The sequence below is a fragment of the Diadema setosum genome, chromosome 8 (assembly GCF_964275005.1).
Source record: "Diadema setosum chromosome 8, eeDiaSeto1, whole genome shotgun sequence".
Lineage (NCBI taxonomy): Eukaryota > Metazoa > Echinodermata > Echinoidea > Diadematoida > Diadematidae > Diadema > Diadema setosum.
In genome coordinates, this window is record NC_092692.1 from 15,520,802 (window position 1) to 15,538,976 (window position 18,175).

General features: G+C 40.4%; 1 protein-coding gene across 1 annotated transcript in view; it reads left to right on the top strand.

Annotated features, from left to right (window-relative positions):
* The first annotated feature begins 4,290 nt into the window (after positions 1 to 4,290).
* The window catches only part of LOC140232007 (globin C, coelomic-like), a 98,745-nt gene continuing 84,860 nt past the window's right edge, over positions 4,291 to 18,175 (top strand). The window contains exon 1 of the mRNA XM_072312158.1: positions 4,291 to 4,702. Within this exon, the coding sequence (XP_072168259.1) occupies positions 4,695 to 4,702 (8 nt within the window). The 5' untranslated portion in view covers positions 4,291 to 4,694. The remainder of the gene's footprint in view (positions 4,703 to 18,175) is intronic.

Here is an 18,175-nt window from a genome sequence, read left to right on the forward strand (position 1 = left end):
GGCCCCGTTTTATCAAAACATAATGTCGATTTTAAATTTCCTTACCACACAAGCTGCCATAGACTTACAGTCGAAATCAAATATAAAATCAATTTTAACTCTTCATAAAACAGGGCCCTGGTCACAAAGTGGTATACTTTTTGTAAAAACAATAACGACATCGCTGCTCATCATAATTTTCTATGACCAAACAATCACAGCAAATTGGAAGCAAATTGAAATATCTCATCGCATTTACTTTACAGAAGACATGATCATGAAGAAAATATCCCCAAAGTAAACTCACTCCCTTCCGATTAAACAACAACAACAACAACAACAACAACAACAACAACAACAACAACAACAACAACAACAACAACAACAACAACAACAACAACAACAACAACAACAACAACAACAACAACAACAACAACAACAACAACAACAACAATAACAACGGCCTACTGTGTGGCGTTTGGTCACGTCCATCCAGGACCCACTCATATGGGGCTATATAGCCCTCGATTCATTTCATAACGCGTTGGACGTGTGTGAGGATGCAAGTATAATCCGTGCCGATTACCTTTCCAATCTGTGTAAACACCGGCAAACTCCGGGCCCGGTAATCAAGCCTCCCGATAAGAGTTCGATTTCATGTTATGTTTCGCCGTCCGCGTGTTGTGGGATCACTATCCACCCACTGCAACCGGCGTGAACTTGCGGATGGAGTATGCCGGTTGCCCGGCGGATTGCTCTGTTATTGACCAAGAGCGGAGATTCGACGTTGCATTTTAACACCAGATCTTGAAGGAATTTTTCTTTTTTTAAGGGGGAGTGGTGGAGGACGGAGTCATGTGTTTATTATTGATTATATATACAGTTGGAAAACTATTCAAACATGAATTTGAGAGAGCGAAGCCATTAATGTCGCACATTCGTTAGTGACGAATACAGTTTGAATAGTTATTAATGGGAAGGAGTCAGGGCGTTGTTTTTGTTTTGTTTTGTTTTGTTTTGTTTTTGCTTTGTTTTGTGATCTTGTCGAAGGGGGCGCAATCCCCCCTTTAGCGAGCAGCCCTGTTTTGGAGCCATCGACCTGGGAGGACTAGAATGAAACCATATCGCAAGTTGTCCAAGTCCATTATTCGATGTCTCACGGTGTGTGAGGAGAACCAGGTCAGGTCAAAGTGGTTTTATTGGGGGACCATAGACTCCAGGGGCAGACCTCATCATCCCCCCGTGCCATTGGGTCTGGATGGGATGGGGGAAAACTATAGCCCCTCGGAATATAGCAGATTTGATTCTCTTAACTTGTCCCTTTAACAGCAACAACAGTAACAACACCAGAAAAAAAAAACACTCTTTGTCCACTCGGATATCTTAACTCTGTTATAGTTGATATCTACAGAGATAGATCTACGCTATGAAGATTTATCTTCGGTATTGAAAGGTTGAAAAGTCCATTACGGAGTTCAAGGTTGTTGTTCTTTTCGTTGATAGAAACTACGGTCAGGATTACCCACGGAATGTGAATTGTGGCAAATCTTGTAAGAGATGAAAATGAAAGGAAGTCGTTCTATACAGAGAATCTACAAGTAAACCTCGAGGATTTTGTTTTACTTGTCACTGTCGGGGGAATGTTGGTGTGGGTGGGGGACGGAAATGTAGAGAAGAGGGGTAGAAACAATATTTATTTTGGGTTTGGTCGCATGGCTTACCCATAAAAGAAAATTCTTCAATACTAAGCACTAAAATTGGCAAGGCAATCCTTTCCTGAAGAAATTTTGTTTGTCAAATAATGTTAGGTGACAACCATAACAGGTACATCTTTAGCAAATGAAATTTGAGTCCTTTTACGAACGGAATGGGGATTATTCATGTTCTTTTGTATATCAAAACATACTTCATATTTCATTTTATTTTTGTTCTTTAGAGAAGGAAAATTATGAACAACCATTTCATAAAGTAGGTGGCTATAAATCATGAAGATAGCCATTTTGTTTTCATGTAAGTTTGTTTATCCTGTATAGGAAAAGATAACAGAAAAAAATACAAATGATATTGTCAGTATATGAGAGAAAAAACAGAAACTATTTTTTCATTATATAGATATTTTGTCAATTTTAGAATCAGCAACAAGATTTGGGAATTGATATGTTTTTTGAATCTCTGCAACAAAAACAGAGACCTATTCAAAAACAACATAGTATGCTGAAATGAAATACAAAAGCATGAAATACCAAACATCAACATGGAATGGTAAAAATTACAAGTTGACAATGCAGCATCGCACCAAACCACAAAAACGTTGATTTTTTAGATTTGATGAAAAAAGTTTAACATTCATGTGCTCTACCAAAACCGCCCCACCCTCCGGGATCGGTATATCAAGGCCTTATGATCAGGTAATCCTCAGCTCCGACAGGTGGATTGGAAAACGGAAGCATTAAATGTTTCCGTTAACTTGATGTTGGCAAGGCGGCCCTTAAAGGGAAGATAAACCCCAAGAGCAATGTGGATTGAGTGAAAGCAGCAACATTAGTAGAACACATCAGTGAAAGTTTGAAGAAAATCGGACAATCGATGCAAAAGTTATGAATTTTTAAAGTTTTGGTGTTGGAACCGCTGGATGAGGAGACTACTAGAGGTTATGACGTATGAGTGGACAACAATACCAAGAAAATATAAAGAAAATTCTACAAAAATCCATTTTTCATGAAAATTACAAATTCCATCAACTTGATATTGACATATGTTAAGGGTAGCAATTATTCCCCCTGCTTTCTGAAAGAGGTTGGTCCATTGCTCTTTCATGATTCTAGAAAAGTGAATTTTTGTTGAATTTCCTTTATATTTTCTTTGTATTGTTGTCCACTCATACGTCATATCCTCTGGTAGTCTCCTCATCCAGCGGTTCCAACACCAAAACTTTAAAAATTCATAACTTTTGCATCGATTGTCCGATTTTCCTCAAACTTTCACTGATGTGTTCTACTAATGTTGCTGCTTTCGCTCAATCCACATTGCTCTTGGGGTTTATCTTCCCTTTAATGATTCCCTTTCAGGTCTGCAGGAAAGAAGGGCGAATGCGGTTTGAGGGCAAGAAGGTTTTTCAGCGGAAGGATTAGTCAATCATCGGTTTTTTCTTCCAGTGTCCTCTGTCCTAGAATCATGACGCTACTGTACTTTACTCCAAAATCTCATCACTGATTTAAACAGATTTTCGCAATTCTGATCAACCTTTAAAATTCATCCCAGGTTCAAGTTGAGTTTGATAAATGGGATGAAATCAAGCGATGAGAACGGTGAAATTCCAGTGTTCCACGTCCTACAATCGTGGCGTTTTAGTGGAACACTCATGTCCGTCGTTATGATTACTTATGTATTTTTTTTTTACCATGACAAAGTGCGCATTGTTTCTTTTTTTTTGTTGTTATGATATTATTCGTGCATATACTTCATATTGTGTTTGATGAACTGTCCTTATCAGATGCCTGAAAGTCAAATTGACAACTTGTACCGTTTTGAATCATGGTGTTTTTTTTTGTGTTTTTTTTTTGACGGAAATAGATAAACCATTGAAAAAATGTGTCAGTAAGAACTTAAAAAAAAGCTTCATAGTGGTTTCAAAATAATGTGTGCAAAACATCAGTTTACTCTCAGAAAAAATTGCATAGGAAGCTTTGTTGCCTCATTAAAAGACATAATGTTCTTGTAATCCTCTCAGACATCATGCAAATCTGCGGTTTTTGTTTATTTTCGAAAGAATGAAAAGTCATATTCTTTGAATTCGCTTTTTATCTGTTTGATGATCTAAAGTGTCAGCTAATCAAACGGGAAAGATCGAAATAATCTTATATAAAAATGTAACCAAGGATTTGGGGACGTGTGGGCGGTGTCATTTTTCCCCTCGGGCTGGAATGAGCAAAACCGAACACAAGCGCGCCACCTCAGTTATATCGATATAAAGCTGTGGCATTTTTTTTCCCCACCTAGGCTCCGCTCGGTAGCGCGCAGCATGGATGCATTAAAATGATCAAAGTGCTGCTACTACCGGTTGTGTGACAGGTTCTCCCGCTCGCTCGGGGTGTTGCACTCTAGTCAAACAACTGTCTGGACCGCGGAGCAGGATCAGTGCGCGTTGTCCGTACTCCGACGATGCGAGTGCGATGCGGACTCGAGTCCACTTTGGCGCGCACTTCAACCCCGGCTGCGCTTACTTTCGAAAGGCGTCGCACAGACATTCTAGGCACCTCCACCGTCACTCCTAGGGGCCTCGTATCGCGACTCACAGCAGCACTCAAGTGAGTTTGTGAAAGATAGCCGAAACCTGTCACTCCTCGCTGCATAGGCAAGTCAGCTCGAATCGCTGAACGGATTTGTTACGCTTTTCTCACAAACAAAACTTTCGTCATCGCACTTCACTACTCCGCCGCAGCGAGTAAACAGAGTGGTATCGCGTATCGCTTGATTCCTAAACGATACCGTTTATCGTCTGTGCAGAGAGGCAATTGGTGGATAGTTTTTTAATGAATTCACCTCCCCCGGATTAGTCTCAGGACAAAATTGGAATATCAATCAACACACCTGTCTCTCTCTCTCAAGCGCCACATCGGCTTATGACTTCGTGACTCAGAACTGCCGACAAAACACGGACTTTGTTTACGTCGACCACCGCCTGGTTCTCCGGCTGGAAGCAGACAGAAAGGAAAATGTCAACGTGAGTTTTGTTTCCTCTCAGTTCTTAATCTTTCCTTTGAAAGTCATCTCAAGTAGGCCCCCAATTAACGTTCTTCTTGACCTTGACATTGCACACGTTAGAATTCGGCGATTATTATGCAAACTGCTGTTGACGGATGAAAACTCAAGTAATTTCATGCAGTCTGTTTGAAAACGAAACAAAATAGCTTGGGCCAGAGGCAGACACTTTAAGTTTTAACCACTTATTTCGATACACACAGTTTAATCACATTCACTTTAGTTTTGCCATCTGTGTTCATAAATACTTGAAAGCATAGCTCGTCAGTGTATTTTCTCATAGTGCATAATTATAGTAATTTAATACATTCATGCTCGCCACCCTTTCATAGACATGAATATACCTACGATGCTGAATTTGCACACGTACTTGTCATTCCCCTCTCATTTCATTATAAATCTGTCTTAACGTTCATTCGTTGTCCAGGCGACGTGATAAAAAAAAAAGCTGACCATACTTGCGTCTGTTTCAGACCAGCTGCAGACCCTAGCCTTGATTTTCAATATATCAGCGGATTAAAAAAGATTTTGTTTGTTTGTTTGTTTGACGTAGAATTGAGTTAGAATGTAACACGAGACGTTATTCTTTTTACAGGTGTCTGTTTGAATTGTACCTAGAATGATCATGTATTGTTCGAACAGATTGGTATACACCGTCGTCGAAAATTTCAGGGAAAATGTATGTGTTTTTTTTAAATCTCTTTACAATCTGAATTTCACTCGAATATCACCGATGAATGCAACCGACTGCGATGGGGAAATTAATATACTGTATGGGATATATCTTCAGTTTAGAATGTACAGTACCTACACTGAAACATCTAAGTATCATTACCCATCTGAAATATTCCACCAAATGAAGATATCGACTATGGTACGTGTTTGTTTCGAATCAAGCTTGGAGTCTGCTTTATCGCCGAAGGACTAGAATGGAAAACGTTTATTCCGTCATTTCAGTTCTGCGAGGCATATCTGTGAGACCGTAGCAATGCTGTATGGGCGGCGATGAAGGTGCATGTGATCACTGATGGGAATATGTGAACACATCTCATGAAAAACAGACAACAGGATTGGCTCGGGTGTGGGGGTATAAGAAATGCACCCCTGGATCTTCCCCTATACCGGGGTTATCATGGTTGTTGTTGTTGTTTAAGTTTATGGCGTTTTCCATTCAACCTGAATGTTAATGGCTCCCTTCAGTAGTCTAACATCCAGACAGTGCACTGATGATCACACACACTTTCCATGCTCGGGATGCAAGGCTCAGCCTCTATTAAATCATGTAGCCCCATGATCAAACTGGGCTCTTCCCACCTCCCTGAACAAACCATGTCACTCTGTGATCAAACCAAGTACCTCCCTGATCAAAATGCCCTGACTGCACGTTCGTGTCACCCCGTGGAGAGCCGAGGAAATTCTTCTCATATACATCTGGCAGATGAGAGACACCCCCTCCCTCTAGCTCTCCCTCTCTCCCAATGTCGTCTTAAAAGGAACAACATACAGGTGGGAGAAAATATGTCCTGACGCCTTGAAGTCAGGTTAGTTCGGTAAAAGAAAGCTATCTCGCTTTGAGCTGATGGATCATAGACATCGACGCTATAATGGAGCGATGCGGCAGCGGAGGGGAGAGTGCTGTCAGGAGGGGAGGGGTTGGTACTTAGTGCTCTACGTACCACTGTGCATCTACATCCCTTTACATCAGACAGTTCATCATTTTGTAGGGCCCACCCCGGGAGAAATATGTTTTCATCTATATTTTTGTAGCAACGAAACAGGGAATGTTGGCGGGTAAACCAGGGAAACATTCCGGTCATTGAAGAGAGCTTAACCTTTCGACAGCACGCCTCCCGTGCACGTTCCCACAAACAGCCTTTTGAGATGAATTCCAGCCGCCTTGTTGCCGGTCTGTATGCAGGCAACATCGACGTTGATGACAAAGACGTCTGTTTTAAAGCCAACCCAGTATCTATTAGGCCTTTCATATTTTCTTCAGTGAGTAAGAACGCTCAGGGATTTCCCAATGTTATGTACTCGATTGATGAGTACTCCGCGATCAGCAATCGAGTGTCTGCCCTTTTTGTTCAGAGCGAACACTTTTCCAAGATTATTCTGTTCTCCAGAACAACTGCTCGGGAGTTGGTGAACACCCCCTTTAAACCCGGTCTCCATGTTGTATGATTGTCGTTCTGTAGAGCAGTGACCAAAAGACGAAAATCAACAAGCCAATGTCGGTATAATTGACGACCTCCATCTGTAGTGTCACATATTCTTCAATATTTGCCATAGCGATTGTTTGACACGAATCGGACCACGTGCAGAGCCAAAACAAAAAGGTTGATTGGCAGTCTTTCTCTTTCATCGAAAAGGACATTGATCGTCAGTCCTCAGAGTGTAGGGTGAAATGAGTGAGAAGATTGTTATTGCGGCGAAAGGAAGCCAACAATCGCATATGCGAAGGGTTAAAAAGATACCATTAATACCTGTGAAATCGTTTCTATACATGGAATGCCATAGCCCTAGGTCCACGGCGTAATTGCTGAGGAGTAATCTGAAATCATGCCGTATGTTTTTATTTGTTACTGTCAGTTTTTTTTTTTAACCTCAGCTGTTTTCAGTGCCTGCTTCCTGCTTCACAAGTTTTTCTCCCATTCATCAATGTGCGATTGTATTTTATGCCCACAGTTACAAAATCATTGTTCCCTTTCATCGAAGACCCCATTTCGCCGTGGCAACACTTTACACAGAGCGATATTTCAAACGCCTCCAGCGATCAACAGATAATCTCTCTGAACACATAGTTTTAACGTGGCATGTTAGTATTATATATTGGAAAGAAGAGAAAGAGGAAGTGAATAGTACCCTTGGCGCGCTGGAGTACAAACTGGAATAATAAACTTCAGAGCAAAGTGCGCGTGGTGCTGCGTTATTTTGTCCGGATTAGTCCTGTCGTGACTAGCATAGTTAAGCTGCATATTCCTGTTTACGGAATGAATATTTGGTTGACGTGGTATGGTAGGAAAAAAAAAAGAACTCTCCTTGACCTCTGAATCGCTTTGGATGTGGAACTCATTGGGGAAGGAAGAAATTACATCCATCCGTCAAAATTCGCCGCGTAAAGTTTATCTCAACTCATTATCTTGGTCTGATGAACATGATAGCGCTAGATGTCCCTTTTTACCTTTTTGATGCTTCCTCTTTTCAACTCATATATATAGCCCATCAATGTACGCCTGATTGGAAGCGTTTGCAGACTCTGCAGGCGTATGTTTACATGTATGGATACATACATGTAGCTGGTGTGACCACCTGGGAAATGTCGCTGATGTATATACCTTACATTTCTTAATTATTTTCAGGAGAAACCAAAAGCTGTATGTACCAGTGACCTCTCTCTCTCTCTCTCAAAAAAAAAAAGCACACAACCGACATATATACGTAATATGTTTATTTATATTTATAAAGAAGCGAAATAGAAATGTAGCAGTTATCAAAATGAATTATGATGCGCTGAGTTGCAGAGAACAAACTTTGGCCTGAAATCAACGCGAAGTCACGAATGGTCCGCAGACTAACGCTGATTGGCTGGCGGGGCAACCAATCTTTTTTTCCCTTGTGCTCTCATCCTAGCAGTTATCAGTTCTATAGATCCTCTCAGGATCTCACCAATAAAAACAATAAGTTTTGCTCTCAAAGGTGGAGGAGAGAAAATGGGAGTTAGAAAGTTAGGGGGGGGGGGTGTCCGGCGTAGTTCGGTCCGTTACGATTAGGCCCGAACCTGACGAAAAGTTACGAAGAGAATACTGTGACATATGTGATATAATAAATGCCTGTCAAAATAAACAAACAATCAAAGGTGTAGTTTTGTTGTTGATGGAAATGAAGAAAAAGAAATCAAGTCAAATATGAATTCAACCCAAGTCTGAACAGCTGGGCCAACCAGATCAAAGCCGCTCACTTTTTTTTTTGCCACTCAAAACGTGCAAAGGTCGCCATCGGGCTTGTGATTTTTCCCTTTCGGAGATTTGACAAAACCCCTTGCCAATTATCACCTTCTTCCAGATCATATGATCAGAGTCACATGTAGCACATAATTACGTGAAACAACCTGCCTCGTGAACTTAGAAAAGTGGGCTGAAATACGTTCATGTAAAACTTAGATGAATACGAGTGTAATTAATCACAATCACGGATAAAGCGACAGTCGGTGCATCCTTGTATGAGTCGTAAATACATCACATTTCGTATTTTGATTTTTTTTTTGTTTTAGTTTGGTAGGACTTTGCCAGTCACAAAATCATTCAAGATGAGCAATGATAACCATTGCCACTTCTACTCCTCGCAGAATGTCTGCTATTGATACTTGATAGGTCGATATTCAATGCAATCTGTACAAAGAATTAGCTCAGTATCATCTTGCAGTTCAAAGTCATTTCCCTACTCACAGATTTGGATATTTGGTCTGAAGCTGATCATCTCGTTTACATATCGAATTAGAGAGAAGATGTTTCACTGGTAAGATGATTTCAGAAATGATTTTCATGTCTCGTTTCTGAATATAGAACGGCAATTCTATTTTGAAATTTTGGCGTATTTCACTTCAATATAGACAGATATATTGAAAAGAAACCAAACCAAAACAAAAAGACACCCCAAAACGATGAATACAAACACGCAAACGCACAAACGAGCTTCCACCCTCCATGAATTCAGAAAAGATCGTGAGAGAAGTATTGAGACAAATAATTTCCATTCATTCTTTCAGCAAAATGAAGAGAAATGCAACTAAAATTTCCATAGCTATATGCAAGAGATATAAAGAACATAATCGAGAACATGGGAGGGACGCATTTTATCTAGTGATGTGAGTTTTGGCTCACGCATATAGGAAAATGTCAGAGGTTTGATTGTGTACGTGTTTGTAATTCTTTTTTGCTTTTATAATCTCAAAATCCCTTGCACACGTGTTGTGATATGAAATCTTATTGAAAAGAGGAGAATGTGAACTTTTACGTGATTTCATGTCACTATGATTTTCTTTGCTTTTTCTAATCTTTAAAAAAAATGTAGGGAGACTTTTAAGTTTTCAACAACTTTGGCAACGACGGGGTTGTCTGTCCTCTAACAACTTCCATCGCCTACGGGAAAGGGCGGTTCTTATCGCGATCGATCATGGCGAAATGTGTTTTCAATTTTCCCGTTTCCGCAACAAATAATGGGTTCCTTCTTTCTTCTTTCTCTTTGTCTTTTGTGAGAGAGTGAGGGGGTCTGAAATTCAAGTGAGCGTCATCTTTTTGGGATGCTAGAAAGTACTGAATCGATGAGAGTGGGGGAAAGGGCTGCATGAATGTTGGAGCGGTGGAGCACGAAATAAGCATGCATTCAGAGTGTGGGTGAAAAAAAAAAATCAGATCGACTCGCAATTCATTGTCGGGCGCCGTTTAATGATAATATCGTGTCGATTTTTATACTCCCATGATTCCATCCACTTCCGATTCGTTTCGTTTATGAGTGTCCTATCTGACTGTATACAAAGAAGTCTGACGTGTCGACAACACCCAAGAATATGCAATATGTAATTGATTTTATGTTGGGGATGGGGCACGGTAGGATAGTGGATAAGACTCTTGATTGTCAATCAAGAGTCCTATTTATTTTTTTGCCAGTATGCGCTCTTATGTTTATCTATATCGTTTATCTATTGCAAAAGCAAATGTTTTTGTTTATGATGTAATACCTGATTTATCTTGTGTTATGTTTTGTTGCAAAAGAATGAAAATATATGAATTGAATTTAATTGAATTGAATCGGAAGTCCCGAGTTCGAATCCCGTCAAGTGCCTACTTCTTTGGACAAGGCGTTTTTACCCGCTATGTCACTTTCGAGTTATCCATGTGCATTTATGGGTACCTGGCAACGCTCCTGTATAGGGTAGTAATGATGATAGGGCCCTCTGGTAAAGCAGTGGCAACACTGAAGAGGCTACCCTGGATAAAGAAAACCATTGTTATTTGGCGTTGTCTTATATCATGATTATGAAGGTGTGAACAGGGCGACATTATGACCATAGTCTGGGGAGTGGTTGCCTTTTATATACCGACCAGACCTGCGTGTGGATCCATCCTGGCGGATGGGTGAATACGAAAGAGATGAGCAGAACTGGAGAAAAAGAGCTTATAATGCTCGACAAATGCTCGAGCCAATTTAAGGGCTCTTTGGAAGCGATTGTCGTCTAACCTTTGTAACCCGAGAGCGCATCTTCGTCCGTGGGCAAACACTGCGCGCCAGCGGACGATGTTTGCTTTCAGATTTGGGACGGATGACTCTCGGCGCTACCATACACAGTGCATGCCGATGCACAGTATGTATCTGTCGGCTGTGCTCATTCTCTGGCTGAGGTGCGATCTCGGTTTTAAAGAGTCCTTATGAAGAAAAACAAAACTGTACCAAAATGACATCTTCCCTATAAAGGCATAGCTTCAGATTGGTCCATGATTTGAAGTTTCAGCGTCAGCAGGGTGACTAAAAACCAGGTTTCTCATAAATATATGGCAAAGACACATTGGGCCATGATTAAGATGATTAGAATGATGACGATATAAAACATAATCAAAATTTAAAGGGGATGGCTAGTAACTGATCAGTGAGAATCAGTGGGAATGCTGGGGGTGATTGTTCCAATCCTTGTGGGATTCATTTAAGAGCACTTTATATATAGGCCTATATTGTTGTGTGAAAATTATTTGCTTCAGAATGCTCTCATAATTATTCAAGTAATGTGCAGTTTAATCTTTCCAGGTTAGCATGCCTGTACAGTGGCGGGGCGATCGTTAACGATTAACTGCACATTACTTGAATATGAGACCATTCTGAAGCAAATAATTTTCACACAACAATAGATATATAATGTACTCTTAAATGAATCCCACAAGGATTGGAACAATCATCCCTCAGCATTCCCACTGATTCCCACTGATCAGTTACTAGCCATCCCGTTTAAGTAATAAGAATCATTACGGTATTCAGCAACGTTGAAACCGGTAACATACGAAGTGAAGGATTTATGACAAATACGAGTAGGCATATAAGTAGACCACGTCCAAGAACAATTAGCTTCTTTTTTTTTTGCAACTCTGATATCAAATCGTAATGTAGAGCTTATTGACGAGCAAGGGCTTACGTTCTCAGTGAATATCTGGAGTGCATTTCACCTTTACACGAAGTCACTCTCGTTCGAATGCACCACGTGACTAAGACTTTCTTCTCAAACTCTTTATGATTCGTTTTTGAGCAGAGCTGGAAGAATATCAGCATGGCACATTTCCATCATGCCCCAAGGCGAGGATGAAACGAACAATAGAATGGAGTTCCAGGACAGTTTACTAGTACATGTGTATCGCCTTGCTCGAGGCGAGTTTGGCTTCATATCAAGGGTAGACGAATCATCAACGCGCAATGTCCGTCGACTCTCTAGTCCTGTGCGAAATTTCCTATGAACCGCTAACTCTAGACGTATACCGAATAGGACCAGTCCTATCTGGAAATGCTCATGCAGCGCATTTATATATATTTTGTTCATTCTTTTTTATCTGATGGTCAGCTGAAGCTTAGGCCGTTTAATCTACCTGACTAACGCAACTTTTGACTGCGCGGAATTAATTGTCGTGAAGCCATAGATATTTGATGATGAAAGTTCGCATGATTTACATAGACCAAAACTAAACCATGGACTTGATGCAAACTGCATTCATGTTCGTGAGTGCGGGTCAAAATGATAATCTATAGGCTTATAGGCCCGAATTCACGAAGGTGGTACAAATGAAACCAAGGTTTAAACCATGGACAAAAACCATGGAGCACCAAGTGTCGCATGGAATATTTCGTTACGAAATCAGTCATTTCGTCGATGAAATGATTATTTTGTAACGAAATGACAACATTTTGTAACTAAACGAACATTTCGTGCACAAAATGATAATTTCGTTAACGAAACGGTCAATTTTGTCGACGAAATGACCAATTTCGTAACAAAATATTCCGTGCGACACTTGGCGCTCCATGGTTTTTGTCCTTGGTTTAAACCATGGTTTCATTTGTACCACCTTCGTGAATTCGGGCCATAGTGTCAGCTATGGTTGACATAACATCGCTACATTTGGAAGTTACAGGCAATAATGCATACTTTACATCTACGGTACATACAGTACATTTCCTTTTTCCATTTCCAACCCTCTCCCTTAAAGCGCATAGAGACACTACGGTAGTGATATGCGCTATATAGAAGCACTGTATACTTCCAACACTTAAAAAAGTGCAATTAAGGGAAGGACCCTTTATTTTTGACACTCCATACTAAAAGACTGAAGAGCATATCGCTCTAAACAGCATTATCGTTACTATTACGACAGTAGGGTGAAATGTGAAGTACAAGTGAAATTTGCTGTGATCATTGGTGATGGGAAGAATATACGTTGTAGCTCAGGTTAGAAGACACATTATTTTGAATAATTATACACTGTACTCACGTTCGCTATCGTTAGCTCCTCTCACCTTTGTTAATTGTCTCCATGTTTACGATCAGATGATAGTATTTATGGTAGCATGTAAGTCATTTGTGTCGATAATGAGGCCTCCATCAGGATCAAGCACTAGCTTAAGATGGCTCTGGACCCCCTGCCTCTTCTTCCTGTGAGCATCAAACTGGAATAATCTCACATCTTCCCGAGAGTATATTAAATGATAAATGTTTTCATATTCATTGATTACAATTGTACATGCAAGCATACATAATATTGTATTTTGTATCACTCATTTTTTATTCATTTTGTATCATGGCATGTAAGTTATCAAGTTTGTTTGTTTAAAGTAGTACAGACATCAGACCAAATTGAATCGAATCAAAGGCCATTGCCCAGAAGGTCACTTCATTGACTATAGAGAGTACTACACGTACTAGTACGCGATGTGAGACATGCGAAAAGCCATGTTAGGCATTTATTTACAATTTATTACAGTCATGCACCGCAAGGCAACTATCGTTATGTCGCTGCATTTTTATTTCCCCATAGACCATGTAGACATTGTTTCTCCCACGGTTTCTTTTTCTTTTTAGTTTCGCACTAAAGATTGGAATGCAAATGCCCTGTTTGTGTGTAATGACAACCCCTACCCCTAACCTATACAGCATCATGTTGGCCCTCGCTGTTGTTTTTACGCTAACGTTGTATTAGACTTCCATTAACATTGTCATCGAATTCAATTATGATTTCTGTTATTATGTAAGAGGTGACCTCAGACTGGCTTAAGTGATAGTCTTGAGTCAAGTCGTCAACTGCGCTATCCCGAGGAGAACCGATTGATAGGGCACAGCCCCGTGGACATTGCGCGGATGATTACTCGAGGGAGTTCACCGTGACCTAGGAAGTTGTAATGAGTGTGTGTGACTGATGGAAGGCTTGAAGGGGTAAGATTGGTTCTGTGTGCTGTGAAAACACTGCAGACAATGAGTAGAAATCAGTCTCAAAACGGCGAAGAGGAGAGAAATGATAGTGCTGCAACACGAGGGGGTTCGATGTTAACAACCGAAATGATGGTCATTACCAGAAAGATGGGGACAACAAAACGCCTAAGGAAGGGTAAAGATTGATAGCGCATTTACCTGACACTGAAAGTCCAATCATTTCGGATGAATTCTGGGTGACATTATTGCGCAATAGGAGGAAAGACGTGAATTGCTGAATGTTCCGTGCTGAATTGAACACGTTGCGCTTTAATACCGAACATGCAATCATTGTCAGAAATTCGTACAACTTACAAGATAAAAACTAGATGGGAGACTAGCCGACGACGTGAAAGCTTGTTTTTTTTATATTCTTCTTTCTTTTCTTCTAAATTATATCCTCTTTTTTTTGGCAGTGATTTAATAACGCTTGAGCAAAGACTATTCCCACTGCTGCGAAAGACTGCATGAAAAAAAAAATAATGTGGGACAATCTCTGCCAATATGTTTATCAGATTACCTTTGTACATTCAGGTTAGACCTGTATTGCTTTGGCAGAAACAGCCTATAAATAATCATTAAAACAGACCATTACGTTGCTAATGATTTCAATGGAAGGGTCAGTATATGAGACTTCAAAAAAGTAGTGGCATTATAGGATAAAAAGAGGAAAAGCACGATGGGAATGGGGTCACGTGGTGTTGCAACATAATCTTGTACCGTAACCTCATCACCACACGGGAAACCATAAAGCTATAACTCTGTAATCGGAAGCTTGCGTTATGATTTATAACCGTCTACGTTTGATCTAAATCATGTAAAACTCTCATTTGGCTTGGAAGGAAGTAATATCATATGGTCTTCATCAAAATACCGTGATCCATGCTGCTTTCATAGGCAAAAACCTGATTGGCAATATTTGTTTCCCGCCATCTCTAAGCTTTCATTCGTTTATTTATTTTTTTTATTTTTTGGGGGACAAAAACTCAGTGTATTTGACCTACACTCCACATTCTGCGAAATGACCAGAGAACAACAGTCACGTATCTCTTCGCGGACCCCCCCCCCCCCTCCATCACACACATACACACAAAACAGACGCCCGTACACACATACACACCAAATACTCACACGCACCCACACATGCACACACCAAAACATAACAGAAAAAACAGAGTTAAGTTCAGAAGTTTGTATTTTGTTTATGCCATACTGACCAGAATTAAAGCTTGACGAACCGTATTTTTAGGCAAAGCCCAGACAAAATGGTCATTTATGGGTAGAGTATGTATTTTTCTTCAATTCTAGTCTTCTCACTTGGGCTCACTTATAAACGCAACAATAGCCTTGAAATTCATTCCTGATCGTCATCCCATTTTCTTGCTTTGTCCACTTCTTGCTATGGGGGATTTTATAATCGGCGGAGTTTGATCCGCATGACAGCCCAAAATCTTCAGCCTTTCCGTAATTCTGCCAAGCATGCGTCACGTCCATACAGGTGCAAATACAATTGTCATGCCACTGCCCTGGGACTATATACGCACACAAGCATAATGATGCGAATGTTTGGTAGTGGCTGACATTGAAGAACACGACAACACATACTGTAGTTGAGCAACTGAATATTTGCAATTTACTGATGCTTGATTTACCGTGTTGTATAACGGCAGTCAGACAGCATATTGAACTAAGTGTCTTTCAGCGGACGAGTTATCCCATTGTCTTTTTGCTTTGTTGATAGATTAGATGAAATAGAACGACCATTACGCGAAGGCTATTGTGTAAAATACCACAAGGAAAACTCAAAATGATGGTGAAAATGGGAACTCGCTTCCTTTTCAGTCGCTCACCGTGTCACACCGTGTAGTACAGACGTCGGACAGATTTCAGTAAAAATGTGTTTGAAAGGATGGTAATCTCTATTGTGCGTGCCATATTGAATAGAAGCAACGGAATTGAGGCATTAGAGCGGAGAAAAATTCGAGCGTATCCAATAGTCAGACAATAAATGGTGTTGTAACATGACAGTTTGAATGTCAGTGACTCATACAAGATGGCGTCTGTCAGGGCATTGATACCTGCATGTATTGTTCGGTTCGTATGTGTTCGTTTATTTTACCATGTGCAGATAAAAGAATTCATTTAGAGATGCTCATTCGCAGGCGGTCCTCAATAATGACGCAATGTTTGATGGTGACATTTTTCCCCTCGGCAATTTCAGTTGCTTTCATTATGTGGCGGCGTTTTCGCTCTAGTCCTAGTTTTCAATATTGTTGTCACATCTTCTTTTGTACCGTCACTATTTTTAAAAGTTCATTTGTTATTCTATAAACCCCTTGCCATTACTCTGACACATTCTAATGGAGGTCAATTGAGGTCAAAACAGGTGTAGAATGCTGTAGACTTCTGTTGAGTTAGTCTGCAGTCACGTGCCAATGTTGACAATAACATTATATTGGTGCCTGTAGTCGTGAGATTCAATATACAAATGATGCACAGGACAGAGTGGATCGGTGAGAATTGGATGCGCAGGTGTAACTCTGAAACTGTTTAAACCCACGAGCGCAGCGAGTGGGTTTTATTTAGACTGTTCCAAAGCTAAACGAGAGCATCCAATTCTCATCGATCCACGAAATAGGCCTGTGCATCATTCGTTGTATAAAATGGGCCAGTAAATTCATGAAACACAATCTTAATAATAATATGCCCATCATGCGTCCGGTACACCTACAACACTATCAGCGACTATTTATATACAAGGCTTGAGCCATAATAAGGGATGCGTTCGGGTTTTACCGGACGCGCGGCTCAGTGTCGATCAGTAAAAATCATTGCATGACAATTGACCAATCAAATTGCAGGGATTCCAAAGCCCATTTTACAATTGTGAAATCATAAATTTGCTGTGCTCATCTTATGTTCGCTTATCGTAACTGATTTGAATGATTGACATTTCCTGCAATTGTTTGACTGACATAGTATTGTTTCTTGGGTCCCCTTTAAAGTAAAACGACAGATCAGTATGTGAGAAATGAATGTGCGCGCACTCAAGTTTGCCAAGTTTGACCTTGGCGGGAAAAGGCGCTGGCAGACGATCGCTCAGCACATCATTCAATCGGAAGTTTAATGTCACGAGCGGTGACATCGATAATGTGTAACTTCGTCTTGACATATTAAGAGGAAATTAAAGTGCTTCCCTACATCAGTGTTTCGAAATTGTCAACTAACTGATGGAGGTACTACTTCAACAGATTTTATTTTTTTTTTTAAATTCCAACGCCATTTGCAACAACAATGCTGCTTCCAATAAAGAATCTCTCTTTATTATACCTTCAGCCCGTCATGCCCATTGCTTCTATAAATACTGACATTATTGTTTGCCCTTCCCTCTTTTTGATTGCTGCTAATTTCTGCCAAAGCTAATGTAATGAGAAGATGACGTTACATTCGGGGTAAGCCTGCGTCAACATTATCTTTCAAATTTCCAGATAGTGGGTGATGAGTAGAACGTGTGAGTAAAATACATTCGTGAGTAGCAATGTACAGTCGACCCTGATGGAAGGATATTAAGACCGAAATAATGAGTCAAGTGTGACATCATTGTCTGCGTCACAATGTGGAGGACTGCCACCCGTCCTTGTGAAGCCCGCCCCTCAATGCTTTGCACAAATGGGCTACTGTCATTATGTATTGCCCCCCCCCCACTATTACACACAATAGCAGTGTCCTGCATTCTTGCGCAGCTAAGTATATCAGCTCTATGTACCCTTTAACATGTTTAAAGGCTGTGCCAAATCGTATATGATCTCGTGGTAGCGATCGCGTATATGAATATTTTTTTAAGCCCAGTTTTTGCAGCTTACGTGATTTATATGAAGTTAAGTATATAAAACATACAACAATGTTCTGCTAATTCGTTATTAGGTCCCTATACAC